At 54.4% G+C, this 18,980-nt stretch overlaps 1 protein-coding gene across 3 annotated transcripts in view; it reads right to left on the reverse strand.

Annotated features, from left to right (window-relative positions):
• Window positions 1-18,980, reverse strand: part of GTF3C1 (general transcription factor IIIC subunit 1) — a 65,652-nt gene that overhangs the window by 17,148 nt on the left and 29,524 nt on the right. For 2 of the 3 annotated variants that reach the window (XM_074322764.2, XM_074322765.2), the window contains exons 11-24: window positions 16,879-17,015; window positions 15,680-15,833; window positions 13,116-13,219; window positions 11,959-12,143; window positions 10,251-10,529; window positions 9,847-9,992; window positions 8,476-8,573; window positions 7,890-7,986; window positions 7,587-7,764; window positions 4,753-4,894; window positions 4,226-4,361; window positions 3,647-3,728; window positions 3,330-3,518; window positions 1,538-1,695 (exon numbers count right to left, since the gene is read on the reverse strand). In XM_074322764.2, coding sequence (XP_074178865.2) covers window positions 1,538-1,695; window positions 3,330-3,518; window positions 3,647-3,728; window positions 4,226-4,361; window positions 4,753-4,894; window positions 7,587-7,764; window positions 7,890-7,986; window positions 8,476-8,573; window positions 9,847-9,992; window positions 10,251-10,529; window positions 11,959-12,143; window positions 13,116-13,219; window positions 15,680-15,833; window positions 16,879-17,015 — 2,085 coding nt within the window. The remainder of the gene's footprint in view (window positions 1-1,537; window positions 1,696-3,329; window positions 3,519-3,646; window positions 3,729-4,225; window positions 4,362-4,752; window positions 4,895-7,586; window positions 7,765-7,889; window positions 7,987-8,475; window positions 8,574-9,846; window positions 9,993-10,250; window positions 10,530-11,958; window positions 12,144-13,115; window positions 13,220-15,679; window positions 15,834-16,878; window positions 17,016-18,980) is intronic. The other variant, XM_074322763.2, reaches the window with a different exon arrangement.

Raw genomic sequence — 18,980 nt, forward strand, 5'->3', positions numbered from 1 at the left:
ACAGGCTTGATTGCAGATCATGTAGGCCCAGAAACAGTCTGTATACTCGTATGCGGCTGATGTTACATCAGTAGAAACAGAATGTGCTAAATGAGCCGACTCAGGAGACTACCTCAGTCACACCCAGGGAGACCGAGCCGAGCTCAGGAAGGGGCTTGATGACAAGGTGGTTTTCTTACAGCCCCAGATGGGTGGCAAGAATATGGTGGAAGAAGTGAGTGCGTGGAAGGTCTCCTGGCTCCTCCAGCTGCACCGAGGTGGGGCGGAAGGAGGCACCCACACCCCCTTTTTTGTGATGAAAAAGCCATTGCAGAGGCAGGGAGCGGAAACTGGGGACAGCCACACTCACCTGCAGGTCTGCCTGGGAGGAGGGACTGGGTGGGAATTTAGGAGGGGCAGAGCGGTGAGAGCCGCTGAGAAAATGGTCAAGAAAGGGGATCGAATGAGGCTGCAGCCAAGGACATCCTGGGGGGGCTTCCGGGGGGGCTTCTCTTGGCCTCCACGGCCGAGCACAGCAGATCCGATGGGGCCCTTCCGAAGCTGCCTCACCTATCCTACCTGGGAACGTACGCCTGCCAGGGGCCCTGGGCTGGTCACGGCAGGGCCCCCTCTCCCCGTGGCTTCTGCAAACCAGCTTGCTGGGGCACCTGCTGTCCCCATGCCTTGCTGCAAACTGAGACGATCAGAACAGCACAGGGGGCGAGGACAGACAGAGCAGGGGTCAGTGAGGCTGCTCTGGTAACTCTGGCTCAGGCTCTGGAACCTTCTCGGGGGCAGTGACATCAGAGGAAAGAGGGAGGGTTTGCCAGACGGGGAGCAAGTCCCTCTCCACCCCCCGGGATCCAGGGACCCAGGCCGGGAAGACATAGGAGGGGGGGACTGTGGTGTGAAAGGCGGCGGAGGAGCCACGAGAAAGCGGGAGGGCCAGGCTGAGGCCACAGCGCCACCCCACGCGGCCTCCAGGGCCGCTGCGGAAGGCACCACGCTAGGACGCCAGGGGCCTCGGCGTGAAAACGAATAGGAAATCTCTGTGTCTTGAGGAGCAGCCAGTCCAGTGGGCCAAGGGGTGCCAGAGGCAACAGAAGCAGCGAGAAAAGCACATGTCCAAGGGACAGAGCGAGGACACAGTAATTATAATTACTCCCATGTGGCAGGATCGGGGGAAGCCTTTCCAGAGCTGATGACAGTCGCTGAAAGAGAAACCCGAGCGAGCAAGCGAGCAAGGGAGCAAGGGAGCGAGAGGTTCAGGCAGACGAGGTGGGGGAGGGGCGCAGGGGAGGGTGAGAGTCCTGGTGGAGAGAGAGCAGGTCTGGACCGCGCCGCCTGCAGCCAGCCAAAGGGCCACTCGTGTTAGCTGAAGGCTGGAGAGAGATGTGCACCAAGGGGAACGGTCTCAGTCTGTAGGGCTTGGGGACACGCTTTCCCCTGGGTCCGAGGAACGCAGAGCGGAGCAGCCGCAGGGCCACCGGCCTCCTGGTGCGGGTGGGACGCGAAGGGGCCGCCCGGGGCCGCGAGCAGGGGCCGCACGCGCGCGTACCTTGGAGTTGAGCACGTTGCTGGCGATGCGGCAAAGCATGATAAGCCCGTCCTCGCGCATGGACCACGTGACGCGCAGCCGCGTCATCCGCTGCAGGGCCGTCTGGTCGGCTTTGTCGTGGTAACGCGGCTTTTTGCTCTTCTCATCTGCGAGGTCTTCTAAGGACACGGAGGGCGGAGGGGAGAGGCCTCTAACAACTGGTTGGGGGCTGTCCCTCGGGGGCGGGGGTGGGGGTGGGGGGACAGCTGGTAAGATCTGGTCCCGGGTGCCCCTGATCAGACTCTCACCCTGTCAGAGGCCATGCACGCTGATCGCGAAAGAGCCCTTCCTGACAGCCTTTTTTTTTTTTTTTTTTTTTTTACTTATTTCATCATCATTTCTCTTTGGTGGGACCTCACGGTGAGGGCGGGGCAGGCTGAAGGCAGCCCCCCCTGTTAGTTTATCTGCCAATCTCCAACCCTTCCTACTGTGGGGCTCCGCCCTTGGAAGGGGAACTTGTCTCGGGGCACGTTTGCCGGAGGAGCGGGCCCCCACCAGTGCCCTGCTCTGTGACCTCAGAGACGCTGGGTGAACAAGGCGTACCCTCCAGGGCGACCTCCAGGACTGAACACCAAGCGCTGCCCCTGGCACCATGCAGCTACTAAATAAAGAGTAACAGTTGCTGACTATCACGGAATTTTTACTAGTCAAGCACTGGTTTAAGCTGTTTCACATCTATTAACTTACAATGAAAACAATACTTTGTAACAACCTATGAGAAGGATGTAGTTATTATCCCCATTTTGTCAGTGGAGGAATCTGAAACCCAGCAGGATACTAAGTAGCAGACAAAGGATTTGAACTTGAGCTCTTAACCACTGGGGTCTTTCAAGGTCTCCTCCCCTCAGGGGAGATATGATGGTAGTTTCAGGAGGTAGAGACCACATGCTACTGCCAATTCCAAAACTGTTTAGTGAGCGGCTTCCAAATTAAGGCAGAAGAGACAAGGAAGGCAGGAAAATGTGGATTCAGAGACACCACCACCACATTTTGCCTTATAATGAATTCAGATCTTTGTGAGTCAAATTGATCCAATACATATCTGGATAAGCTAAATGCAGGGGGCCATTGCAAGGCCATTTGTTATGAATACCAGCCATACAAACCACTTAAAACAGGGTGCTTTTAAACATTCTGGTTCCATCTGAAATCGGATCATTGTTAAAACACACAGACCACTTAGGTGATATAAAAAGTGGTCAAAAAAATAGACACCCGTCTCCTCACTGCCCACCTTCTCCCCTTTCACTACAATCTGCCCAGATGAAGAACCCAAAACGGCATTCTACAAAGTACCACACCTCAGATCTGACAGGGTTCTGCAGGCTTCAACGACTCCTGTCTCTCCTCTTATTTAAAAATGCAATGAGCATCGAACTTTGGCCTGATTTGCATAAATGCAGATATTAAAAGGTAAACCAAAAGAACAGGGGGATTTGGGATGGTGATGATGAGGATTTTGCTAAGCGTTTTTTTTTTCCAGTTTAGATGCAATTAGAAATTTTACTGAGGGAGTTATTAAGTGAAAAGGCTCCCCAAAATATAAAGAGGAACCAGCGGGCAGCCCATAGAAGGTTCAAAGTTCTCGCCTGCCAGCTGGATCTGGAAACTGAAACGGCCAGCACCCAGGGTCCACTCTCTAAATTGAGGTGAAGTGGAAACCCGAGTCTGGGGCAGAGCGCGGGCGTGGCGGTGGCTGAGCCAGACTGGGCGAGGGACAGGGCCTAGCAAACACAAAGGAGCGCCACGTAACCTTTTTTCTTCCTTTTGGTCTTCTTTCCGGGGTCCTTCTTCAGCCGCTTCCGCTTCTGGCTCTTCCCCCCCCTCACTCTCCGGTTCCGGTCCAGCGTGGGCTCCCGGTCAATCTCACACTGCTCGTCCCGGTCAGCACAGAGCTCGGCTCCTGCTCTGGCTTCTCCCCACATATTCAACCGGCCATTGCCTAGAGAGAAGCACAGGACGTAGAGTGTTTCAAGACGAGCCCTGCAGAGGCCAGAAGCCGAGTGGAACGTGGGGCGGCCACGCTGGCCCCGAGCTGGTACCACGTCTGGTCTGGGGTGAACTCCGTACCTCCAGCCCCGAGGGGCAACTGGCGCTTGGACAGGAACGACTGCAGCCTCACCGTGAGGCCGTTTTCTGAAATGCTGTTCTCCTGGAAGACAAGTGCGGCACTGGGATGAAGCCTGAGGTTCCGCGACGCCCCAGGAGCCCAGAGCCCTAAACGCACAGAAGTGTGCGAGTGTCTGAGGGAGAGACCGAGGGGGGCCGTGCGGGGAGGGCTGGGAAGCTGGCAGGGCTGCTCTAGGGACGGATTCCTCTGTCCAGCCACCTTTCCTACTGCCCACGCGCTCCCTCTCATGTGGCCTTTGCCTCAGAGACTTTCTGTTCTTTCTTTAAAACGGGACAACTGTCCACGTCACAGAATAAGTTAGAATCAGCTGAAAACAAAACAAACAAAAACCAGGCCAGGCAGATATTTAAGGGGCCTGATGTACCTTCAATGCAAACGGGAGTAAATGTTTGTATTTCTGGTCGACTTTGATTTAACCGGGTCAGATCCGGAGCAGGGAAAGGGAGTGGACGCTGAGCAGTGACGGCCGCCCCTGGGGTGGTGGCCCGGGTGTGGGTGCCCAGCCCTCCAGAGCCCACCTTTTTGTCCTTGTTGATGATATAGCTGGTCCAGATCCAGTTACGCTTCAGGTGTCCGTAGAAACTGGAGTCAAGCCCAGCAGCTCCCAGCCCATCTCCAGGGATCAAGCCTTCATCCACGACCTCGCGGCTGCCCCTGAGATGGGAAATAAACGAGCGAGAGCTCCTTCAGAACGAAGAGAGAGCCCGTGGGATGGGTAGGGGCGTTTTCCATAACTTTTAACTTCCTAGAAAAACACCTCCTAGATATAAGTGATGAACTTGTCAAAAATCCCACATTTTAAGGTAAAATTCCCAAGTTTTGAATTGTGGCAACTGATTGATCTTTTTTTCTTATTTTTTAAAACAATATGTGTGCTAAGGTACGGCTGGGCCGGACGTGGCCACTGGCCGCCCATCTGCGGCCTCTGCACCAGTGACTCGGGACCCCGGGGAGTGACAGCCGAAGCCCATCCCGGAGGAGCAGGAGCTCCCGCACGTGGGACCGGCCGAGGGCACGTGCGGGGCGGGGCGGGGCGGGCACGCACGTGGTGTACTGCAGCATGGCGCACTTGCGCTCCAGGTTGTGCTTGTCCATGGCGCTCTCCTGCTCCTTCTGCAGACTGTCCTCCTCGTCGCTGCCCTCGCCGGCGCTGCTGTGCTTCCGCGTACGCGGGTAACGCACCACGCCTGGAAAAGCAAACACAAGCGCCCTGGTGACGGCCTCCTGCTGCGGGTCTGGCAGGCCACGTGTGCTGCCCGGCAGACGGAGAACAGCGGATTCCCTGTCGGGGACCCAGAGGGGAGGGTCTGACACTGGCAGGCCCTCTTTGCACAAAATGCCTTCTAACAGGTGTCAGAGGGAGCAGAAGGAAGAGAGTGAAACACGCGTGGGTGGACCAGAGAACAGGGTCTGTGCTCAGGCTGAGCTCCATTAAGGCGGGAGGGCGCGCAGGCAAGCGGAGAGCCCAGCAGGTTTGCGGGGGTCACGGGCGAGGAAACCCGTGCCTTGCTTGCTGGGGGAGCCCCGTGGAGATGCTGTGTGCCAGCGCAGAGGAAGCGATACGTGAAAATGATGGCACTTGGCTGGGGCTGCTGAGATCAGGGTCGGCAGGGGTTTGGACGGATCGAGGAAGCGTCAATTTCCCTGGGAGCAGCCCGACTTTTCCTGAGAGCCGAGAGGGGCATTCATTTAGTTGAGCAATTCAGTGGTTACTTACTAGTCCTCAATAAAGAAAACTGTGTTTCTTGCAAAAAGATAGAACATACTACTAAACCCGCTGCTTGAGTAAGGCAAAGGAAAGTTACCTCATGGCAGACTATCAAAAACGCTCTCATTAACAGGCTCATCTGGAGACCTCGGTGCAGGGAGGGGCTGTGGGGCAAGGCCGTGACCCCACCTCTCAGCAGGAGCTTTACAGGCCATGGCCATAGAGACTGGGCTCAGCCCTAAGGCGGTGCTGGTGTTCCCAGTTTGGAAATGAAGAAATGCAGGCTTAGGAGCCTACAAAGAGCTCACCCGAGGTCATGCGCTCGAATGGACAGTGGAACCGAAAGTGGACTTACTCTTCCGCTTCTCACAGGCCCCAGGTCCACTGACCCCGAAGCACTGGGCAGGGCACAGGCACCCGCATTTCAGCAGGCTCCCCTTCCTGGTGCTGCCCACGCGTGTTCCTGTTCTGGAGCCCCTGCCCTAAAGGACGCTCACATCTTATTACTCATGGATGGTGTGTTCTCCTCTGTCCCTGGGGCAGAACCCCTCAAATGTTTGCTGAATGAAGGGACAATAAAGGCCTGATTAACGGACTCAAAAAGTAAACCTACCACACTTGTGCTCATGAGCATTACAAGGGATGGACATTCACCATCAAGCCTGAAAAACTGTGGCGCAAATCACACACTGGCTCACACATTTTTTACCCAGGTGTAAAATGCAGGGGAATTAGGGCACTTGGAAAATAGGAGCCGGCAAAAGCCTAGCTCACTAATGAATGCCGGAGGATTCTGTGAAAAGGTTCTGAACACGAGTGCTCGTTACCCTGTTGACACTAAATGATTCTCCCAAACACAAGACCCCTTGCTGTGCAAACGTCAAAGTGTCAGACTGATCTCGCAGCTCTGGCACAGGAGAAGAGGGCCCGATTCCTCTTCCAGGTGCCAATCGGTCGCGTGTCCTTTTTCTCCCGGTAGAAGTGGTAAGAAAAGGCCCGGTGGAAACCGGCTGCGCATACAGCACCCTGGAGCTTCCACACAGCCTCCGACCCCCGAGCCACGTTTGTGGGCGTTCACTGTGTACCAGGCACTTGGGGACACACGGGGACGGAAGCCAGGGATCCTGAGCTCCAGGAACTCACAGAACAAAATGAGAGGACCACAGACAGTAAAGGTGCTGGGAAGGCTTCCTCGAAGAGGTGACGCTTGAAGAGCGGCCACCTTGGAGGTGAGACTGTCACGAGACATTCGGGAGAGAGGAAAACCACATGAGCAAAGGCCTACCTCACCCCCCCCCCCCGCCCTTGGTAAGTCTGTCAGGTCTCCCTCCCAGCCCCTTCCAACCTGCCTCCTCTGTCGCCAGGGGACGTCTCTTGGACAAGAGTCACAGCCCCTAATTGGCCTCCCTACTTCTACTCCTGTGCCCTCAGCCCATTCTCCACAGCAGGAAAGACATAAACAATCTCGTTACCCATCGCTTACGGCCATGCAATGGCTTCCTGCGACGCAGAGAACAAACCTGAACTCCTCAGCATGCTTGGCCAGGCGACCAGAGTCTGGTTCCTCCCCACTTCGCAATCCCAGCCACCACGCTCCTTTCCACCCACGCCCGCCTCTTCTGTTTCTCCAACCATACTGGGGGCCTTCGCACTTGCCACTGGCCCTGCTGGAACATTCTCCCCAGCTCTGGGCACAGCTGGCTCGGTTTCGGCCTTTAAAACTTAGCTCAACTGTATCCTCAGAAAGGCTGCTCCTGACCACCCCGCCCAAATGCCCTCGACTCATCCATCACTGTTTCCCCCTCAGCACGCATCACTCTGGGTATGTGTGTGTTCACGTGTGTGTCTCTTCTCCGTGAGCAGGGAGTCCCCTGAGAGCAGCGACAGGCTGTGCTCTCATTGCTCGTGATCAGGCACAGGAAATGACACACGAGTGGTGCTGAAAAAACCAGCAAATAAAGACCAAGTGGCGCTGCCTGGGCTAAAGGGGCTTGGGGCTGGGAGCCCCCTATTTAAGGCCCACCACTCTCCTTCCTAAGGGAGCCCCAAGGACACGCCGGGCCTCTGGAGAGCAGCCTGAAAACCGTGACGACCACTCATCGTCTCCTGTAGCTCTAACCCCACTCATCCCACAAACAGGAGGGAAACGGGGCCACAGAGACAGACGGTACCTAACGGGGTGTTGAGGCAGACACACTGCAGATCAAACCAAAAGTTTTCCACGTCCTGCATGGAGTTCAGGACACAGAGGCGCCTCTCAAAGGGCCGGCTGCTTTGGGCGAGGTTGTAGTGCGGGTCACAGATGGTGGTGTCCACGATGACCGCGTGCTTCTTCAGGAAAATGAAGACCTGCGAGAGAGAGACAGAGAGGGGGGACTCGGTGGGGGCGGGGACCCTACCGTCAGTCTGGGCTCAGCCGTCTGCAGACTGCTCGGCAGTCAGGACCGCCTTCCCCTGGGCTCGGAGGACGTTACCTGATCTTTATCCTGAAACCTTTCTGTGGGACCGAACTGTAGCAGCCCCATGTAGCAGAGCCTCTGAAGGCTCTCCATCACCGAGAAAACGTAGCGTCTGGAAAACAGGGGAGGGGCTGTGGTCAGGGGTGGGCATCGGGGCTGAGGACGCACCTCACGGACTCCCCCCTTCTCCCCGGTGGGGCCTGGAGGACAGGCCTCAGGCCTGCACGATGCTGAGGCCCAAGACCCCACGTCCCGCACCCGACAGGGGCAACGGAGCACGGATCCTACACTGGGTGGGGCGGGGGGTTTAGGAAATAAAAGTAGCAAAAGGACAAAACCACATGAGCACCTTCCGTCTTTTTCAGCGGATTTTACTTTGAAAGAACCTTGAAATTAAGTAATAAAATGTTCCAGCCCGTACTTCCCTTGACTCTGGGCTTTATCTAGAAGGCTCCCAGGTGGCTGATGGAATGAAAACCTTGAGTCTTTCCACCAGGAAAAGGCAGGAACCTCTCCTCTGCCCAGTGAGCCGTTATTCAGAACCCTAAGCTCGAGGCCTGCTGGGAGGTCAGCCACTCCGCGTCTGTTCCCGGGGCCTCACCTCTTGTACAGAAGCTGCTGCCGGATGGGCCTGGGGAGAAAGCGGATCAGCGTGTGCTTCTTCAGAGGGTCGTTGAGAAACTCCTCGAGGTTGTCGACCTACGAGGCATGCGATGTGCACGTTCAGCTCACCCTCATGTCAGCCAGAATGAATTCCAAGAAGCGTGAGAACACATCCACCGCTGTTTTCTGGGTTGCAGCCTGTCTGAACCCGCCCACCAGCCCCTGGGGGACAGCGCACCCCTCCTTCTGTGCCCCCCTTTCTTCCTGCCCACCCCCCGGCCTCCCACATCTCTGCTTGCAGTCTTGTCACCCCTCCTTTCTAGCCACACTGCTCGGAGCCGTACCCAGGTGCCTTCAGATGCTCTGGTAGGTACAGACATTGCTGAAACATTTCTGGGGGACGATCTGGGACTATGTGCATTTATATTTTTAAAAAAGATGAAGAATGCTCATTCCCTTCGAAGCCAGTGATTTCTGTTTCTATTCTTACTACAAAGGAGCATTTTCGGAGCTTCCCACAAACAGGCCTACCAAATAGTAGTCGTCACATGTCATTTGTGATACTAAGAAACTAGGAATTAAATGTCCGAGAATAGAGCGTGGGGAAAATAAATTAGGGCACGTGCACAAGAAGGAATACTATGAATTTACTTAATATCAAGTTAAAACTTAATGATGTGGAAAATACAACATATTGTTCATTGGAAAGAACAGACAATAAAACAGTAAATACAGTATAGTCTCAATTCAGTTTTTACAAAAAGGGAGATCTCCCTCACACTCACGCACATGGGTGTACACACAAACATGGCACAGGAACTAAAGACTGGAAGAAAAGGTACCAAAACACTAGCAGTGGTAGCTCTCTGAGTGATGAAGGTATGCGTATTTTCTATTTTCTTCTTTTTCTGTACTTACCGAATTTCTAAAAACATACTTTATTGTTACACCATAATTATTTGTCTGTTTTTCTATCTGTCTGTCTTCTGATTGATCTATCTAGAAGAACAGGTCCTTGAAGCATTTCCTTTGACCTACCAACCATCGTATCTCTCTCTCGCTCTCTCTCTCTCTCTCTCTCCCATCTCCTCCCTCCCTCCCTTCCTACCCCATCCATCCACCCATTAACCATCATCCATCCCACATCCATCCATCCATCCACCCACCATCCACCATCCATCCATCCATCCATCATCCATCCATCCATCCATCCATCCATCCATCCATCCATCCATCCTCCATCCATCCATCCCCCATCCACCCATCCAGGCAACTGCAAGTCCTGAAGTATTTGCCAGACCTTGTGAGGTCACGCCCTCCAGCCTGGAGCTGAGGGACTAGCCTGTGACAGCCTGGGGGTCGCCATTACCTTGTAACTGACTTGCACAATCTGGATAAAGATGGAGAGGGGCAGGCAGAGGAGAATGTCGCTGATGAGAGCCCAGCCGAAGCCAAAGTCCCTGTGGACGGGGATGGGAGGGACATAGCGCATCCACGAGGCTTCATCCACGTAGACTAGGAGAAAAGCAGAGACAGGGTCCAAGTCAGGATGGTGACCTCACCTCTTAGGTCTCGGATTTTACCACACACTCGGGCAAACCCTAATTGCCAGGCAGGTAGCCCAGAGGTTCAGATCGTTTGCCTTGTGTCTGTATTTCGATCAAGCCAGTGTGGGGACTCCGCCAGCTCAGCTGATGGGGACAGGACCCCCACGATGGCCCTCTGGGTTCTGCTGTTGCCGGCCGGCCGGCCTGCCTGCCTGGGGCGTCTCACCTGTCTCTGTGGCGAGCTCCACCTCGGCCTCCCTGAGGGCTTCGTCCTGGCTGTCTGCAGGTGGGGTGTCGGAGGGGGCCTCCAGGTCCTGCCCCGAGGTGGGCGGGGCTCCGGGCCGGCCCAGCCCCTGCTTTCCAGTTCTTTTTTCACTGCCGTCGCCCAGCTCCTCCGCTCTGTTGTTGGCAGGGTGCCCGTAGATCAGGTACCAAAGAAATGTGTGGACCACCCGCAGGCGAGGCATTTTGGGCAGAAACCCTAGAGAACGCCCCAGTCCAGGAACTGAGGCAAGAAAGGGAGGGCAGTGCTTAAAAACTCCCATCAGTTCAATCCATCCCCAAACTATGTCCCAGGTGCCAGGGAAATACTCTTCCTCTCATGGAAGTGACTTTCTAGTGGGAAAGGGCAGACGATAACAAAACACCTAAACTGATGCATCAGATGGAAATAGCTGGTGCAGAGAATAAAGCAACAGAGGGAGAAAGGGGAGCTGTGATTCTACACGGAGGCCGGGAAAGGCCTGCAGGGGGTGGGGGGAGGCCCTGAAGGACATCCACAGTTGGTGGTCGGTGAGTGACCAGGTGGGCCATGCAGTGGTCTGGGCTGTCCATCCCAGGGCACGTGTTAGGAGCCCGAGATGGTATGTGCCCGGCACATTCAGGGAAGGAACACGGAAGGAAGAGAACACAGGAGGTGACCAGTGGACTGGAGAAGGGCGCCACCACGGGGGGCGTGACAGACCACCACAGAGAACTCCTGGGTCGATGTGGGCTGTGTGAAATATTCCAAAATCTACATTCTTTAAAGCAGCTTATTTCTTTGTTGATTCAAACACAGTGTTCCATGCCTTTCCCCAGTGAGAGAGGACAGGTGAGAGGCAAGGGAGACACAGGAACAGGGCAGTTAAGACAAGTGACCAGGGGCCCGTTGTCCCCGTCAGGTCTGGCCCATCTGAGGAAATGCTCGCTGCCTGCTATCTGCTTGAGTGGACGTGCTGCTCAGGTCTCTCCTTCAGTCTGGACTTTCTAACCGTGAAACCTTGAGAGTCAAGGCCACACCTCCGTGACTGGAGCCCTCGTAAAGGGAAGTCACACCAGTGGCCTCTGCTGCCTGGAATCCCCGAGGCTGCCGTGTCCCCCACCTGACAGAGGCCGGTGCCCTGGTCAGCCACCTTTGCCCTCCCCACCAGCACGCACGTTAAGGACAGGACATGAGCAAAGCACCGGTTAGAAAGCCCTGCCATCACACCTGCCCCGTGAATTTACATCAGAGTGGCTTGGTGGGAAGGAGGGAGGCGGCAGCTCTGCAGAGATCTGGTTCTGGGAAAACGACATGGATATTCCAACTCGCCAATGGCTGTAACTACCAGAGGCTTGTGGGGTCAGGAGAGGTAAAGATTTTCTGTGGTTCATGGAATATTCCAGCCCAAGGACGGTCAGTAGACAGAGTTCATCTCTGTGAATAATTCCTCACATTGGGATCTGGCAAAGTTTCATCTGAGTCTTGCAAGGTATGCTGGGATATGCTGGGCAAACGTCACTCCCCTCTTGCAGACGGAAGCTGACGCGGGAGCCCCACGTGACCCAGCCCATAATTCAGACCTGATTCTGACGGCAGCCCAGCGCTCAAATGTATAAGAAAGTGACTTAAATAGCACCACGCAAACAAGACATGAAACGCACGCAGACACTGACAAGAAGCTGCCTTTTACCTACAACAGGGTTGTAATTTTTAAGCTGGGTTATGCCCATTTTCTTGTCAGTTTTTTTCACCCGTCCACTCTCTGATTTAGAGGAAACATTCGCCTGGGAGCCTCTTGGTCCGCTCGGGTCTTCTTTTCCTTGGCTTTCTTCTTCGGCCTCCCCTTGAGGCGCTGGAGGCTGGGGCACTTTAATCCTACAGCCCAAATACAAGACTGATAAGACGTTGGAAAACCAAGACCTAAGAGGAAGGACTGGGTCTGCCCTCATCAATGACATGAAGCCTTTTGGTCCTGAGGTTTCAACTCAATTGCCGGTAGGGGTCAGGCAGATGGTGTAAATGAATACAATGTGCCAGGTCACTAGACATTTGGGGGTGATGGAGACTGTGGTAACCGGGAGAGTTCACCCCACCTACAATACAGCTGCTACCTTGCGAGAAATGGAGCCCTAGGTCTTCAGACACTTTTGTAAATGCCAGAAATCAGGAATCTGATGTGAAAATAACTGACTCAAAGCACATGTGACCAATGCATGGCAGGCCACATAAACCAGTGTCTGCAAGTCAGATGCAGGCCTGGGCTCACCCACAGGCCAGCTGTGGGTTAAACCCGGCTGGGAATTCTCTCCCACCCCTGAGTTTTCTCAGTCCATTACATGGTTTATGAATAAAATTAGAGAAGACCTCAGAAAGGCAACTCGAATCGTCTTTTTTGGTTTTTTCATTTTAAACTTTTATTTAAGTGTGTTTTTCCAGGACCCATCAGCTCCAAGTCAATTAGTTGTTTCAATCTAGCTGTGGAGGGCGCAGCTCACAGTGGCCCATGTGGGGACCGAACGGGCAACCTGGTTAAGAGCACCGCGCTCTAACCAACTGAGCTAACCGGCCGCCCTCGAATCGTTTTGAGACATTACGAGACTGAGCAAATTTCACACATCACAGGGCCTGTGATTTGGAACACTCTGCTCACAATTAGAATTAAAGATACGAGGATTTTCTTTTTCTTAAAGAATCCAGAAACTGGTCCTTGTTAGACTAGGGGGTCATGGACTGCAAACCCTAAACCAGCGAATTCACTGATGTTCCACAGAGTAAAGAAAGGGCGTTTGCGAAAGTGGCTTGGCTTCCGTGGTGGAGACACTGAGCTCTGTGGGTGCGGCCACTTGCCTGCTTGCTGTGCTGGAATTGGAGATCCGGAAACGGACCTGCTCAATGGCACTTCTCACCAGGGGGTCGTTCTGGTCCATGGAGGGGTGTACCACCAGGTCCACCTGTGGAGACAGCAGTGTCCCAAAGGGTGGGAAGGCAGGGGCGGGGCCGAGGGAGACTGAGCCCCACCGCTCGGCTCCTGTCCACACCTGTTCTCACTAACATGTCCAGAGGAGCCATGAGATGAGGACCCACTGAACGTTTGCCATTGTTTCTGGCATCAAAATCCCTCAAGTGACAGAGCAATAAAGCTCTGCCATCAGTAACGTGCTGCTTCACTCAAGTGAGAAATTCTGGCCTGAAAACAGCGGCCTTCCCAGCAAGCAGCCCCTCCCTGGGGAGTCACGGCCCACTGGTCTCGGCAGCCACCTGGTAGGCCGAAGCCCCGCCCCTGCTATCTGAGCGTTTCCCACAGTTGCTCATGGAGTCCTGAGGGTTTCCATCTGGAAAAGGTAAGCGGCTTTCATTAATCTCCCCTTCCTGAGAGTGTCGTCCTGGGACTCCCGCCAGGCGCGCTTCTAAGCTAACTGGCAGAGGATTTAGAGCTGCTTTTGTTGTTTCACCTTTTCCAAGGTACTGAAGCTGCACAGTTAGAGTGGTTAGCGTGTCATGAGAGAGAACGCGGGTGAGAAAGGGAAATAACTTGGTGGAGTTGAGCGGGAAGCTATATGGCAGCTCTGCCGTAGACGGCACGCACGACGGCCTGGGCCCCTGCAAAGCCAGGTCTCTCACTGGCAGGAGAGAGTAAGGTAAGGGTTTCTAAATGGGTCACTCCAGCCAGCAGGCTGCATGCCAAAAATGGCCCGAGAGAGAGCCGGTCCCAGGGAACAGGCACAATGCCTGGAAGGGAATCCAAAGGTGGCCGTGGCATAGTCTCTTCTGCTCCGGTTGTGAAATAAGGACCCCTCCCCAACGCCTTGCCAACTTTTCTGGGGTTTTGGGAGGCTCCAATGAGATATAGTTAGGCAACACCCAGAGCACTGAAAAGTGCAATGCAAATATAAAGCATTTCTATTTGCCCACTTTCCACAGCCAAACGGCCCAGCTAAGTTCCGGAAAGCCCGATGGACAGGGCAGCCATCGGGGGATGCAGCAGCCGTGGCAAGGCTGCCGCCTACATGAAGCAACTCTGGCCAATGCGGCTCCAGGAGGCCAGGAAGCTGCCTGCAGCAGCAGAACTCTCAGTGCCACGCAAAGTGCCTTGGAGACACGAGCTGATTCTGGAGGCACAATACTGCAGCCCTTCCCAGCTGAAAAAATGGGGTACCGCTTGGTGGTACTGTGGAGCCGGACCTGTTAGCAAGAGGCCCCCAAAGCTCGGCACCTTCATCTCTGAGGTTCTGTGGTCCTGTTTGCACCTGTGAGCCTCGCTCCCCACCCCGCCTCTGGCCTGCTCCCTCCGTTCTGCCTGGCAGACATGGGGCCAAATAGGAGCTGAGACATAGCGACCCCTTTGCCTGACTGCCCCTCTCCACTCAGAGTCCGGGCCCATTTTCCTGCCCCGAGAGGGCTGCCCGTCCCCAGACCTGCTCTGTGAAGACCAACAGAAATCCGAGGTATTGCAGCTGGTGGGCTGCTGGGGCTTTGTCCTGGAAAGAGATGGCAGCACAAGAACCGCCTGCCACTGCTCGAGGGAAGAGTGGCAGCTGGCAGGGGACGGAGAGCAAGGTCATGGGGACTCACAGCAGACACAGACACTGATGAGCGCTGCGGCCTGGGAACGGTAGCGACTGTGTTTCTTAAGTCACTTTTTGGACCGCTCTGTGTTTTTCAAATTTCAAATGTCTTCTTAATACATAAGATAAAGTGAAAAAACAAAAATGAGCTTACCAGCTTTTTAAAAACACAAAACGTCAAAGCAGAGCTTTCTTAAGGCAGAGATTTAAAACGTAGTCAGAAAAAAAAGGTCTGAAAATTACAAGGGACTGTCCTTTTGGTCCCAGGGCCCAGCTGGGTTCTCAAATTACTCCGACCCTGAGAAACGTATGCCAGGAATATGTGCAAAGGCGCTGAGCTTCCGTTGCTGTGGGAATGGCCTCAAACTTTCAATTTTATGGAAACGGATAAATTGAGACAGAAGAGATAATACTGTTCCCTATCGGACAACCCCAGCCGTGCATCCTAATTGAGTCTCTGCCATCATTTCCTCTGGGATATGCTTCCTCACATCTCTGTGGAAAATGTTCTTGCTGCTTAGCCCGAATTTTCCATCTCCTAAATGTTGCTTCACTTCCCCCGGGTCACCCTGCTAGGCGTCCGCGTGCCTCGCTTTCCCTCCTCGCTCGGGGCTGGCCGCCTGCCTCGGGCGGCACAAGCGGTGCTAAAATTCCAGCATGTTATTCCTCTTTTCCGTCTCCAGCTTGTTGGGATGGTCCCTGTGCCCCAGACCAGGAGGCATAATGGGGAATTCCGAGGTACTGACGACAAAGGACCGGCTGAGGCAGGACGGCGATACGGAGAGCGGGACGAGGGGACCCCCAGCCCCCCCACTGGTTCTGTGGGCTCGGGGGAGCCCGCGTTACCTTCTTCTTGATGCCGTCCTGAATGACCGTCGTCCGGTACAGTCTCAGCAGGCCTTCCTCGGACAGATTGCGCACCAGCCGTACGATGGACTTCTTACAGCACTTGGTGGACACGCCCTCCTGCTTCTCCTGGTCCATGATCATCTTCTGAATCCTGGGCCGTCACAAAAGAAGCCGTTAACATCGCCAGTCTCCACACGGAAGGCCCTTCTCCACCCAGGCGCGTGAGGAGGGCTAACGGTACCTACCCAGCAGGAACCCGGGAAGAAGTAAAAGGGGTGTCACCATTGGAAGGGCAGCTTCTTGAGAGGTTAAGAGCATCTCCCTTTGGGATAAGTCGTTAGCTAAAGACAAGCCACGACGGGCTGCGGGCTCCCGTTCTGAGCTTTTCACCAGGAACTGATTTGTGACAATGATTTGTGTCACATGATTTGTGACAACCATGGCAGGGAACCTGAGTGCCATGATGGAGATCTCTCTTTACCAAGTCTGCACGCCAGCTGAGCTTCCGCTGAGGAACGTTCCCGTTTACCACTGTCGACACCCTCAATCAGAAGCTCTTTCTGATTTTTTTCCTCACACATCTCTCTAGATCTTACTGAGTCACTATGGTGAGGTTTCTAGATAACCGATCAGAATGGCAGGCCCAGAAGGGACGTTAGAACACCTAGCAAACCCCTCACTGCACAGAAGAGGGGACCTCGGCAGCAGTACGTGCAGACAGCCTCCCCATGGCCTCGTTAGAGGCTGCTTCTCATCGAGTGTCTTTCACACTGGATGCCTCCAGGACATGGTGGTGACCGTGGGTTAGAGGGACCACAGCTCCGTGGGAACAGAAGTTCTACTTGTGTCTTTTTTGTTCTGGCTTTCATATAAGGCTTTGGCTGATGCCATTACCTGCCTCGGTTTCTTCTTACCCCTTCGCTACCACCAAATCCCAAGGAAGGAGAAAAGCACGTGCCCTTTCCTCAGAACTCCGATTTTGTGCGCAATCACCTCTCCCTGTTTAGTGTATTGCTATTCCTCACTGTCTACACTTGTCAAACCACAGAAACAAACTAACGCTTTCTACCACAAAGGGAGACTGAGACTCTCTGCAGGGGAAGGGAGACAAGTGCCTCTCGGTCCTGCCCAGGCCTGTGATGACTAACTGGCACGAGGTGAGTTCTCGGTGCTGACACACACGGCTCGCTCCTTACGTGAACAAGCTCTCGATTAGGCGGAGGTTGGTGACGGCTTCTATGATGAGATTCCTGCGTTTCAGCAGTCGGTAAGTCTCATGGGGTTTGTCTTGGCCTGTGCCATGCTTCCCGGTCTTCTGGGAACTGCTACCGTCCTAGAATGGGGACCAAAAGCACAACCACTCAGCACTGTTTGTTCTGGGCCCGGACCCCACTCTGCGGTGCACGCCCCCTCCCTGGGGAATTTCCATGCACATGTTTTAGGAAGGAAGTGAAAAGGGCTGTTTCCCTGACAGGATTCCATCACCCCACTATTTCTCGATGCGCCAAAATGGAGGAGACATCTGCGAGCAGAGGACTCCGGAACTTTAGGAAGGTCGGCTGCAATCAGGACGGAAACTAGAGGTGGGTGCTATGGTGCTTTTAAAGCAGCAAAAAGCAGTCATTCGGTTTTCTCTTGGTTCTTCCCCAGTGGAAGGAAGAAACTCGCAGACCGAGGATGACCCCAGCCCGTCACTCCAGGAGGCTCTTTTCATCAGAAACTCTCAACCACCCCATTACGGGTCCCGCTTACGGAAGAGGCCAGCAGGGCTCAGGGAGGCTCAGTGACCAGCCATGGTCACGGGGCGCTAATGTGCGCCAGGACAATTCTGCCCCACGCACGGGCTTCCGACTCCAAGGCCAGGAAACCACGGGAAGACTCTCTGGAGTGAGAGAAGACAGAAGGAGAGACAGGCTTCTGGGTCCAGGACAGACAGCCCATCCCAGGTCAACAGGGATGAGAGGTGAAGGGAAGACGGAGGGAGGAGAAAGATCAGTGTTCTTGCCCTCTTCTCCCTGCCAAACGCCCCTTCTCTTTCTGGCTCCTGTCTGTCTTCTGGGAGCCTAAATGGGTGTGTCCCCACAGCTCTCAGGTCAGACAATGGTACAGCCCAAATGTGCACACTGACAGGGCAGGAAGTCCAGAGACTAACACATTCCTTGCAAACCGCTCAGCACAAATCAGCGAGCGCCACGTGGCAGCCCAGGGACCGTCTTGCTGGATGCCCTCCTCGATTTCAGGAGAGTGAGCACTGTGCTGAAGGAGGGGACTCTTTAGTTTTCTTTTGCATTTCAAAGCAAACATTTGGAGGAGAAGCACATGAGTAAATGTGGCCACTTTCATGGGTCTGCTGGAGAGCAAAGTACAAATACGCTTTGCGGAGTGAACTTAGCACTTTTTTTTAATACAAAAGAAGGACGAGAGCCTGCCATGGCTTTGGGAACGGATTTCTAATACAAAGAGAAAGAGCTACGCTAGGAAGCAACAGGCGTCCTAGGACCTGGAGGGAGATACATGGGCCAGATTAGAAGGTGCAAAGAGGGGGAGGGTGAAGAAAGCAGGTAAACCCTTGGGAACCTGCTGGGATCCACCTGGCGGCAGCCCAGGTTCTTCAGTTACAGACAACACCAGTCATGAGTTACGGCATCCAATCAATAAGGAAAGAGCTAAACGGTTCTAGAAAAATCCACAGAAACCCTTCCCCAGCCCACACCCCCTCACATCTGCTTGACAGGTCTCCAGACAGAAAGGGAGAAGCCAGGACAGGGTGGGACCGCCACGCATGTGGGTGGGTTCTGGTGCTCCCTGGGTCAGGAACTGAGCAGGCCTGTTCTCCGTCCCTGGGCCCTCACTCACCTGCTCCAGACCAGAGCTGACATGAGCTTACAGGGCTGTCGTGACGTCTGAACAAAACAGCAGTGACAGCATGAAAAGCCACCTGATCACAGGTCTGTGCTGTGCGGGGTGCCGCCTCTGACAGTTTCTAAAGTGCAAGAGGCCCCACGGCAGCATCTGAGGCGCTTCCAGGTGACAGAGGACAGTGAACTGAATTATATAATGAGAAAGGGGTTCCTGTGTCAACTGCCTTTTAATTGGTCTAATGACACTGATGGCTTGAGTGGGCTGCATTGCTAACCCTCTGACAGACAGTGGTATCCGGCCAGAAAGTACTAACATTTCAGTTTTATTTTCTTCCGTCTACTTTATGGTTTACCTTCTTTCTACGGCCTTTCATGGAGGGCAGGGTTCTCAGCTCTGGCACTGCCAACATTTGGGGCAGAATGATTCTCCATTGCGG

The sequence above is a fragment of the Rhinolophus sinicus genome, chromosome 10 (genome assembly GCF_057876585.1).
Source record: "Rhinolophus sinicus isolate RSI-liver-muscle chromosome 10, RSI-T2T, whole genome shotgun sequence".
Taxonomy (NCBI): Eukaryota; Metazoa; Chordata; class Mammalia; order Chiroptera; family Rhinolophidae; genus Rhinolophus; species Rhinolophus sinicus.